The following is a 12,338-nucleotide window of genomic DNA, read 5'->3' on the forward strand; positions in this document are numbered from 1 at the left end:
ATGGGATTCCCAAAGGACATTCTGAGACAGAGCCCAGCAAAGGTAATTACTGAACGTGTATCGATACTGCTGTGGAACAAGCATCAGGAACCCTTCCTGTATTAGCTTTGTGATTTGACAAGCTAACCGACTTTATCCCAACTTTGCTTAACTAAGCACTTCTTTCCATTTAATGTTATATCACTACACATGAAATAAATGTTAATTACCATCACTGCATGAACAATCAGTGAACTGCTGAATTGGAAGTCCAGTCCTGCAGCCCTCTACTGGCAAACACTTCCTGCGGTCTACAGAAGAGCCCGAACCACAGCCAGGGAAATTAATCCTAGTTTGTACATAGGATCTTGCATCAAGCCAGTACTAGTTTAAAATGTACTGATGAAATCTGGCCCTGTAACAAACCTTGTAAATAAAACTGAAACTGGCACTGCATCTCTTCTCCCACACACATGTTCTCCTTCAAGTTGTAAACTTCACAGCAGATGCAAACCTAGCTACAGAAGGATAGCTGCACACTCGCACAGAGATAAAGAAAAATGAAGCAGACCTACTATGAAACGTATCACTGAACTAGAGATGGAGCTGAATTTCAGCTGCAATATATCAACCTTATTTCATGGACCTCTGTCCAGTTAAGCCAGCAAGGCTGTGAATTCAAGTGGACACAAGTTCTGGTACTCAAGAGATCTTATAGAAATCCATGTGAATCCCACCACTTGCCTTCCATGACATTTCAGGAGAAACTTGTGCAATAATTACTGGCAGTTCCTCATGCTACTTAAAATACCTTTCTTCTATTGTAGTTTCTGTCCTGTTGGCCTATAGGATTGTCAAAATTTCTAGAAGACCAAGATAAAAATGGTTCATTCTCCACATATGGTCTGTATTTTGCTACTTACATTTTGTGAGACTAAAACCTAGTACTAACATTTCAATTTTTAGGTCTCATAGAAGAGATTCTTCATCTCTGTAGTGCTCAAACCACACCTTAGAATCACGTTGCTACAGCATGCAGAATGCTGCTAAGTATTAAGTTGAGCACTCTTGAATGTTGTCAGAGTTGATCCTTATTGTTTGCTTTGGCTACATAAAATTACTATTGAAAAACTATGTACTAAGGGGCCTATCCATTGAAAACATTTTCTTCTGTGATTGACTGGTATTAATCATTTTCTTCTTTCACACACAGAGGGGTGTGTTCACATAGGCTTCAAAAACAAGGCTTGATATATAAGGATTACTCAAGGTTTGAATGTTCCTTTCTAAGCAGTGAACATGCAAAAATTGTCAGTGGTCAGTAAAGTATATAAACTACTGTTACTGGCAGTAGTACTTGCAAATGAAAAGAAGCAAAAAAGAAAAAAAAAGAAAAGTTAGGGATAGTGTAATATGTGACACTTGAAGTGACAGGACTCAGACTTTGGGTTTTCACAAAGATCCTTATGTAACTTACTGATGGCTTTGTAGCTAAGGCCCCTTCCTACAAGTCATAGTTGTTCATTGCTCAGATATATAGCAGCTTAGCTCCTGCTGTAACGTTACGTACTGCCTCAGCATTTCTGAACTAGAGCTCTCTGGAGATGGAGACCAAGATGATATGTCTGTACTATGGCTAAGTACTGAAACCTAGCAGACTGTTTGCTTGCTTACAGTTATTTATAAGCTTGTGTGTTTTCAGGATTTACTTATTAAAAGCAATTCCACTTAGTATCAGTACAACAGCATGGCAATAGTTCATATTTATAGATTGTAATATAATTTCAGACAGCCCCAAATTCCTTTACAAAGTACACGTATATAAATCAACCTATAAATCAGTATGTTCACAAGCACTGTAAGACTGAAAAGAACACTGAGTGAAATTGAAAATGCTGAGTATTTAAGTCAGGCAGAACATGTTTGCTCAGAGTGGAAAGTTATCATCCAAATAGGACTGCCCACGTCTACTCTGGGCATTTAAAGCAATGGATCTACATTAAGGACTTTGTTTCATGACTCCTGCACAGCACCTCTCTGTGCAGTACCACTTTCCTAACACAGAATAATAGTTTAAAACTGAACTGGAACACTCGACTAACCTGTTTTTCACCACTCGGCTTCCTGTAATTCAGCAGCAGCTCCACAGCTCCCACCACCTCTTTCCGTATTGCATACAGCAGAGCATCTCCCACATACACACTGTGGCTCAAAAGCAACTCCATGATCTCCAGATTTTCATTCTCTATGGCTATTAAAAGGGCACTGCGACCAAGAGGATCCATACAGTTAATATTGATGTTGTAGTAGATCTCTGCCTCTTGCAAGGCATGTTTCACACTGGCATAGTCCCCCTTCTCCACAGCGCTGAGGTAGGCCTTCTCTTCCGCTGAGAGCTCTGCCTCTGCTCGCACGATCTGTAATGGGATCCGATCTCTGTACGGTGAATAGTTTACCTTTTTGTAGTATAGCTGGGCCATTGTTCATAGTGACCGGGCAACCTATGGGGGAAGAAGAAGGATGCATATGTGATAAAACCGATGAGCAATCTGCTCCTCACAGGGGACAAATTTCCAAAGGTCCATCATGGTAAAAACTTCCAATCCCTTTTTAAGCTGTTTTATTCTCAATGCAGTGACTGTAACACCCCCTGAGCAACCCCACAGTAAAAGGCTATCTGAAAAAATAAAGGTTACACTACTGCTCAGAAGAGGTACACAGAATTACAGACACTCAGTATATTTTTAAGTCTGGTTTAAAGACTATACCATTGATTTCTTTTATCTGGTCAGAAGCATGATCTTGCTGTTTATGGATAATCTATCACATGTGCAAATAGGTGGATTTCTCATCTTTGCTTTATTTCCCGCTCAATGTTTTTTTCAATTCCCTCCTTTTTAACTGCTAAGCCAGGTCCTCAGCATCTCTGAACGGGCAGTGATGGGAGCTGCTGATTTGCACCCTCCTATTTACAGTAATATGATATATTCTGATTGGTTTTGCTGCTTCTTCTCTGCTTCCATCTCTTAAAATAGGTTTTTATTTTTCCTTAATGTTTATTCTTTGACTAGGTCATAGTTTTATTTTTAAAGCTTGCATGTTTTTAAACATATTTTACTCACTCTCCTCATTTATAAATAGGACCTGAAGACAGGCTGATGTTGAAAGCCACCACCCTTGCTCTCCAGAGGCAGTGATGTTGTTTATGGTCTAGGAAAATGAGAAGTAAATCCTGCCCTGGAATGAATTACTCTTCCTTCCTGCAGCTTAAAGAGCCTCGCAGGTGACTGGAGTCGTAGGTAACATGGGCTGGACAGGTATTCACACATAAGGAAAAATGCTTATTTACCTCTGCTTGGCATCAATAAACCACATCAACTCAGGACCACTGGACACCAACAGCTATAACTAATTGGATGACTTATTCGATCTCCTTGCCCAAAGCTGAATGGTTTCCTGCAGCAAATTAGCCAGAGTTTTCTTCCATTTTAGTGCCCTATGCAGGGGAAAGATGAGGTTTTGATAAAGCGATAATGAGAAAGGGGATCTTGTCGTTCAGGTGCCGAAAGGGGAGTGAGTCGCCATGGGTTCTTTTTTTACCGTCCCACTGCATGCCATAAGGCAACCACGTTCAGCAGAGCCAATTTGCATTTTGCCTTCAGCTCCAGTGTAATGGGCCCGGCGCGGCGGGAGTGGGTGGATCTGAGCTCCAGCCCAGCTGACACTGCAAAACAGTGGGTGGTTGTAGCACACAGCAAAGTTACATCTGCGAATTTCCTGGGGAGCCCGAGATCTGTAACAACGAGTTTTGGCATCTCAAAAGATGTGCTCTCTTAGTACCCTGTTTTCCTACAAGTAAGAGAAAAGTTTTTGTTTGTTGTATTTCCAGAGTTACAGCTCCCTGCACATATGTTTCAACCTGAAGACACACACAAAAGCGTTAGAGGCAAAAGGACCTATGATCTGGATAGAAGCTATCATAAATATATTGGCTTATTTTCTACGGAAACGTTGTGCCACTAAAACATTTAGAACTAAGGAACAATCTTGAGTGACTTAGGAGCTTGAAGTCTCAATATACTACATATATAACCAACTACTCCATTTTTCAAAAGGACTAAGCATCACGGGTAATTTTTCAAATTTTGTTTTTGAAAATGTTATCCCTGTGGGATCCAGCCAATTCCCACTGAAATACTGACAAGACACAAAAGGAAATAGAACAGGTCTGATAACAAGTAAGGACCAAAGAGATCTTTTGGATAAGCCCAAATGGGAAGGGAAATTTTGTCCTCGTGTGACAACCAAGCTCACAGGAGCAGGGAACAGCAAGCAGTGGGACTGGTGGCAGAGGACAGTAGCCACTGTGTGGACATCTCCAGGGGGGAATCTGTTGGCTCCAAAAAACCTGAGGGATTCTGGTGACAAGTGCAGCTGCTAAAGTGGAACTGGGTATTTTTCATTGCTCTTCAGTTTAATTGAATGTTTTGTAGATGGTGAGTAACATTTGCAATGAGTTATAACAAATGTCACCTTATGAAACATCATGCCAGAATTGGATCCCTTTCCTTTCCAACAATTTTGTAGAAAGAAAAGAAAGCTTCAGATATCTTAACTTCTCGGTGAGATCTCATCTCCCAGTACAACCCCAGTCCAAGAAAGCATTTTGTTAATACTTCGAGCACATAAGAAGTTGCAATAAAACCCAACAGGAAAGACTCACAAAATGAATCATTTGCCCTGAATTATTCTCATGCCATTATCAGCATAGCCCAACAATCACACACTGCTGACTGGGTTTGGAAATGAAAGCATGCAGTATCAAAACAAATATACGTCTGCCTGTATTACATGAAAGAAAGATTTCAGCAAAACCTTTAGCTGCAGAGCCACCCCTCAGCCTAGATCCAGCACAATTACAGATGGACCTTCCAAACGTGATGTCTTTCTCTTCCAAAACTGGCTAACAGAGCATCAGTCAAACATGTGGATGGAATGAATGAGCCCACGGATCACTGCTCCATAGCTGTGGCGTCCCAATACCACCAATCTCCTGGAGGCAGCATCTCTTGATGAAAGAAACAGACAATGCTGGTAGACCACTTGTTAGTCCCAGAATGGTACTGTCCCCTGCTAAACAGTTAAAAAATGACAAAAATGCTGATGAGAGAATGTAAGAGAAGGGGTAGGCAATTCATATGTGCCTAGAGAAGAAACAATGAAGTACTTGAAAGGTGTCAAAACCAGAAACATGGCCACATTAAAATTTTGGAATCTGCGCAGAGGGCCTGAAAATACACATTTTCCATATGAATTCTCTTCACAGAGAGGCATTTTCTGCTACTTGAGTTAATATTTGGGGCAATGAAATTTTTTTCCAGTCTATGCCTGATTGCAGATGCATCAGACAATATCCAATGACTGTCTAATGCAGTGGTGATACCTGCAGCACAGACAGGTGTAGAAAAACTAAGAGAACCGCATAACAAACTACACAAGATAAGGGGAAAGGGACTTACCACTCAATTTGGACTCTATCACCTCTCTCCAGTTGGGTCACACTTATCCCTGAACTATTAGTCCAAATCTTCAAGCCATTTCAGCCTGACACCACTTCTATGTTGCCTGGCACAAACATGAGAGCTTTAGCCCATAAAAAGCAGCTGTACCTGGCAGAAACAGCTTGTCTGATTTGGGGAAGGAAGGTTTCCAGCCACATTACTTTGTCTAATAACACAAAATGGTTTTGCTATCCCTGCAAAAAGTTTATCTGCATCTTCCAACACTCAGTTCAGACATATCTATCCCCTGTACCAACAGGGCCACCTTTTTCACTCAGAAGAGTGAAATGGCACCACAGCTGCTACAGATGGGTTTGTTCGGTTCTCCTGCTGCCTGCTTTTGGACTGGACTCCTGCGATGGACACAAGGGAATGGTATTACTTCAGTCGAGGGCTGAAAACAATGGCTTTTGCTGAAAACTAAGAAGTGGCTTTATACATGTCACCGTCTGTAAGAAGTCTGCAGTCAGCACTCTCTACAGACACTGCACTGTCCTCAACACTCCTGCGTGTCTCTCACTCTGGATCACAACTTGATACCAAACGATCCGTTCATCACACTGATGTACCACGCCCAGGTGAACCAGAGATTGCTTCAGCACCGAGGGTGACGAGACAACAGAGAGAACAAATTAGCTTTTCTTTCCAATGTTTCTCATCAGAGAGAGAACATCACAAAAATTGCACAAAGTTTGGAGTGATGTGTGGCAGCACGGGAAAAGGCAAGGGGGGCAGCCTGAGCAATGTGTAAGAATCAGCGAGGAGAGAGGAAGGATAAAGAAGGGCAGGTGAGCAGCACTGAATAGTAGCCATTAGTTAGAGGCGTGGCTAATGAAGATAGACAGTCAAAGGTCACTCAGCAGCACTGCCTTTTGCCACTAAAAATTCCATGACTTTTTACTACAAATTTTTTTAGGATGTGTTGGCAGTTGAACCACCCCTTGTTTCCCACTTTACACACAGTACACACTCCCACATGCCATGGTCTCACGGGAATCAGAATGACCTGTATGAAATGGGATAAGTGACAGGGTAGGAGCCAATGCCAGTTTACATCCATGTAGTCACTAGGCCCATTATAAAACAGAACCTTCCTGGCTTTTATTTGCTTTCATCATCATCTGACTTTTCATGATGCTGATTAAGAGGTAGAAAAGCACCTTTGCTCCTGACTGCTGAGCTCCCTGTGTAATGGAAGCAGCAGAGACTTGTAGGGGTATTGAATTAAGACATAGGACCTCATCGCTCACAGCTGATGTGAGCATCTGACTACCTGAGGAACAAATCAAGTACTGGGTCTTGAACACAAGATCAATAGACAAGAGGTACCTTTCCTTTCCCACTCGATGGGACTCAGTACACAGCCAACTCACATCACACATTAGGGCAGACAACAAAACACCCCATCTGCCAAGCTGCAAATAGAGCGGTTGGTTGTTCCCTCCTACTGGAGATTCGCTCTGACACATGTTGGCAAAACTGTGTGTGTGGCTTTAAATGTCACTACATCTTCTTTCTCGTATCTGCAGAAGGGTTTATGTGCTGGAAAACCTGCCTGTATTTTCTAGTTGTATCAGCCCAATAAAAGAACTGATCTCTTGCAACACATCTTACCTCCCTGCTTCGCTCCATCCTTCTTTTCAAGGCTATTTTTTCCTTTTAGTATTTCAGGCAGAGTATTTTCTTCATTTTGCATTTCTAATCTGGACTTCAGGTCTGGAAACCATGGACCATAACTGCTAAAATGGCCTGACTCTTTCAGCATGCTCAGAGACTGTGTGCTCAGTAATATTGATCTTTTTTAAAAAGGTTATAAAGCTGAGTTATTAAATAGTCCAGAAGGGCCACTTAGGTAAATAATATTACATGTAGTTAATGGACCAATTGAATTTGTGATTGGATCCTTCTTTTAAGTGCTCTAGATCTTATTTACTAACAATGCCTGACTGAGCTTATACCTCCCACAGTTTGAGGAAATAAAACTGACTTTGTAACATTCTGCAGTTCCTTTTCTTCTGCAACAATACTCTCTTGTCCCAGAAAATTGCTTTTTCCATGGGGTTCAGTGGGAACCAGATTGCGAACTTCAGTCTCACTGCTTCTCATGATGTCTCTGCATCACACTCATCATTGTTTTGGTCAGAAGCAGAAATTTTTCCTGATCCTTTTAAATGCAAAAAGAGCCACTACTGGATAAATGTACAACCTCAGAAGTATTTTAAAATTATAAAATTGCAATGACCTTCTGGTGTATATGGCTGTGTAAATTCGCTTTAGCAAAGGTCCCATGATCTCAGGAAGTTTATATTCAGCTCATAAGTTATACAAGATATATCATTCCCCTGGAATAAGTGCTTTCCAAAACTTGCAGGGTTGCAGTACAACACAAAAATGAGAAACCGACAGCTAATAAAATTGGAGATGAGTAATCTAGTTTCATTGCCCAAGATGAGTGAAAGGGAGAGCACTAATAGAGTATGTGATAAAAATGCAAAGCTGCAGTCGTTCATGATTCACATTGGAGGATATGTCCTTAGAAGATACTGAGAAAAATTCTTCTTAGAACATTTTTCACTCATCATCACTTCAGGCATAGGTAAGAATGCATATAGTCACTGGGGTACTGCATGTAACCTTCTAATCTAAGAAGCATTTGTAAAAGAAGACAACCTCAAACTTCAGATTATAAATTTACAGAAGCCAGAAGAAAATTCTTTGCCAGTAACTCAAATGTCATAATTTGACTCAAGTCCCAGCTGCAATTCTTAAGTTCCTGGAGAGGGTGACAATTATCAAAGATATATATGTTTGATTTGGAAAGGCCAACTCTTTGGTATAATTCTCTTCCGCTGCATAATCAATTGATGAGTCATGACCAACCACATATGGGTATGCGTATATAAATATATATTTGTATGTATATATAAAAATATAATTACAAAAGATAGTACGTATATAGTACGTTTTGAGATACTGTTGGGCTTAAGAAAGTACCTGTTCCTCTCTGAGCAATCAGTGGTCCTAACTAAAACTTAGGAATCAAACTCAGTTCTCAGCCTTTTGGCTTTAGGGTGCTCAATCATGTCAGCCCAAGACATTTGCAAGGCTACCTAATGCTGCAGGATGGAAATCTTGGCACAGCTGAGTTCTCTACTAGATGAATAAGCTCTCTCCGCTGGACACAGCCTTACTGAGAACCAGTATGACTCTGTAGCACAAACTTGCGCAGGAAGCAAGGAACATTGCAAAATTTACCACTTTCCACTCCATGTGTAAAGCACTTGGTTTGACCTTGCCTTCTCAAGCAGAGGAGCACAGCTACATACATATTTCAAAGGAACATAACAAATCATGACACTCTACCACATATGCTTAAACCCATGGGGAGAGCCTAAAAGCCAGCATGTAACAGATGTGAATCATGTTGTCTGGGTGAAGAGCTGAAGGGCTCTCCCGCGTTCCAGTGATGACTAGAGCAGAAGAACCTAGAGAGAATAACACAATGAAACTGGCCTTGGGCCTTGGTGTCAGGCTGAGCTCTACAGGCCTGAAACATCCCATGGGTTTCGCAGGGGGTTTGTAGATGCAAGGCTTCTCCTTGCCACATCTCTGCAGAATCAAAGTCAGCTAGCTGGTAGCCAAGGCTGGTATTCAGGATGGAAAAGGAAGATTTAATTTTGGAGAGATGGTAAGATCCATTATAACTGTACTCACCTGCAGACGTAAGTAAGAAAAATTTGCAGGAAAAACTTTTGCTTTTATTATATATAACTGCTGTAGTTGAAGTTTGCCTGCACACAAGCCCTTCCTCACATCTGGATTGACCTGACATAGAGAAGAACTCACATCATAAGCCTAACCATTCAAAGAGATGAGGTGTTTTATACTCCTTGCTTTCTTCTTCAAGCCAACTGTCAATTTGGTTCTTTTCTTGCTAGGTTTCTCTGTTGAACCTACTGCTTCAGCACTTGAGTCCTTCGTAACGCTGGGGACAGGAGCAGACCATTGCTTCACCGGACCAGGATGTTTTCAAAAGGCTTTTTTTCTGTGGAGCTGCAGAGGTGGGCTGCCACTGATTCGTCACTAGCAATGATAACTTGTAGTAACCCAGGAAAGATATTCTTCTCTCTTTTGCCCTCAATAGCCCTCCACCTGCTGAGCCTGACATTCTCTTCAGCAGAACTGTATTTCACAAAGGTGTTGTCCAGACATTTTAGTTTTGTGCATCTGAGACTTAAATAAGCTAGTTTTTCCTTAATAGCAAACTTCTCAAATGTGTATTTTAGGGTTTTTTAGCTGTATTTTAAAAAACACAGTGTAACAACGTCTCAGTAGATACACAGTCACTACATTTTGTGGGCAGGCTGCTTAATTCATCCAAATGAGTAATGGCCTGAGTTCTAACAGTGCATGGGAAAACACTTCTCTGTGGGACTCTGCTTTGCCATGGAGGAAAAAGATTTATACCGGCCTGGCTCAGCTCAGCATATTTCTGTTACCTACTCCTCCATCGCACATGCCTCTTAAGGCCTTTTGCCTGAACAGGATGCACTGACATCATTTACAGGTGAAAGTCACCAAGGAAACAGCCTGAGGAAACCCCTAGTTTGTGTTACAACCTTCATCAGCTTCGTTAGCTTCAGTCTAGTTGCACAGAAGTTGCAGCATTTCATATTAATCTGGACAAGCCCTAGATATATGGGCTTAAACCAGAATCCATACAGCCTTGTGAGCAAGCTCAACTTTATAGTCTGCAAGTGAATTCAAACAACAAGCGGAACCCTTCCTTGGGAAATGACAGCAAAAGCTAATACCAACCTTGCCTGAATTTATCAAACAGTAAATTCATTCTATGCACACATGTATAGTGTTTGCATTCCAGGAAAGTTGCTAATATGTTTGACTTCAGAGTGCTTTCTCTGGTCCCTGGACAATAATAATCAGGACATCTACTCCTTGCCGTTGTGATTTGCACACAGTCTAAGCAGCCGAGCTGAACACGGGCCAACAGTCACCCCTGGGTTCAGGACAAGCAACATCCTTTTCTATCTCCAGCTCTGTCAGTGTGGTCTTTGTAGGGTCTACATAGCTGAGATTTGGTTTCATCTGTCCTGAAAGCAACACACAGCTTCCAGCATGCCTTAATGGAAAGGATGACAGAAAAAACCTTTGGTGTAGAACGGATTGCAAAGCCCCTGTTTGGGAGGCAGATGGAGGGGGGGAGTGTTGACCCATTCCTGGAATATTTGAGTATTACCTCAACAAAAATCAGCCTGGGCTACTAAAATGACTTCCTGGTGATGAAATGGCTGCAGCACATGCTGTTAACTACTATTACAATGAACTATTTACACTTTGTAATTCTCCCACTTCTTTCCACACAGTATCACACAGGTGTGAATAAAAATGTACCATTGTGAGAAGCTTAAAAAAAAAATAATGCCCTGGAAAATATTCACAGTGTGTATCTTTGCAAATGCAGACAGAATAAAAAGCTTATTTTGTCCGCCTGACATCATTGCTCTGTCCCCTACTCTTTTGAGATGGGCTATCTACTCATTTTCCACCATCTAATAACAAAAAAGAGATGTCAACTGAACTGAGAAATACTGTCAAGCAAGCTGCCCCATTGTCTTATCTGCTAATGCAGCACTAATGTGGTATGGCATCATTATCATCTCTGTGCTCTCTGTCCACTGTTTCTGCGCCTGCTGCTTGTAATCTCTAGCTGCTGTAGCTATTGAAGAAGAGATTTTTTTGCCTGTTCCCACTCTCGCCCCACGAGCGTTGTAATCGTTTCTTCAATCAACACGATAATCTGTGACCATCGTCTCTAGGAGAGCTGGTGGCAGTATGGAGCGTTAGACCTGCCTCAGCCTGGCTGACCGTGCAAGTAAACCACCCAGTCACAAAAGAAAAATGCAATACTGTGGCACACACAGTTCAGTTGCCGGGATGAGGAAAGGGCACTTGCAGCAAGCTATGAACAACTAACAGCAACAGCTGTTTTGGCTCTGTTTCTCGTCTCAGTAATGGGTGGATTTATTAGCGGTTATCAGTTACCATTTCTGAACAAGCTCTGCTGGAACTGTTTTCATTGGTACCAGTGTAAAAATACAGTCAAGACACAGCGTGTGAAGCAGCCACCACCTGCAGCCCCCTACACCGACAGTCGCCGGGATTACTGTGTAGTACTAACTCTAGCTCTGGCTCCAGTTTAGTTTCGTTCTTCATTTTGTCATTCAAACCAAAATGGAGGCTCTTGGAAGGAAGAGGGAAAATCATGTGTTCAGTTCTCCCAGAAATGTTTCCCAATTGCACAGAAAGGCTGTTTTAGACAATGTTCACCCACAGCACCTTTTGGAGATGAAAAAGTACAAGACCTATGAATACTGCTTCCCTGAGTTCATTTCCAAACTAGTGTAACTATGGAGGAATTAAAAGCCAAATTCCCTGCAGCTACAGAACACCGAGGACAGGAACACAAGGAATCTGTGTCCCAAGGGCCGCCAGCACACCACTTGCATTTTGCAGTCATTTGCACAAATGGGACCAAAAAGAGAGCTCCCGATGGGCAAGGAGTGTCTGTCCTGCTCCCGCAAGGGTGCTAGTGCCTGGCAGTGATGCTTGTGTGCCTGTGCTCTGTGGAAAGGGAACAAGCTTTCAGACATCTCTCCTTTCTAAAACCTTCACAGGAGAAAGAAAGGTTTCTTAGGGGCTTCCAGGCAGAGGAATAAAATTATGAAAAATCCAAATATTTGAAGTACTTGGAGCAGGTGACTGATTTGAATGCAGCAC

The 12,338-nt window shown here is 41.9% G+C and overlaps 1 protein-coding gene across 2 annotated transcripts in view; it reads right to left on the reverse strand.

Moving 5' to 3' along the window:
- TRPC5 (transient receptor potential cation channel subfamily C member 5) overlaps positions 1 to 12,338 on the reverse strand; it is a 102,001-nt gene that overhangs the window by 69,027 nt on the left and 20,636 nt on the right. For both annotated transcript variants that reach the window (XR_010072519.1, XM_063346416.1), the window contains exon 2: positions 2,082 to 2,480. Coding sequence is in view for 1 of the 2 variants with exons in the window: in XM_063346416.1 (XP_063202486.1) it covers positions 2,082 to 2,459 (378 nt within the window). In the remaining variant the exon portion in view is untranslated. The remainder of the gene's footprint in view (positions 1 to 2,081; positions 2,481 to 12,338) is intronic.

This window comes from Chroicocephalus ridibundus, chromosome 9, assembly GCF_963924245.1.
Source record: "Chroicocephalus ridibundus chromosome 9, bChrRid1.1, whole genome shotgun sequence".
NCBI classification, from domain to species: domain Eukaryota; kingdom Metazoa; phylum Chordata; class Aves; order Charadriiformes; family Laridae; genus Chroicocephalus; species Chroicocephalus ridibundus.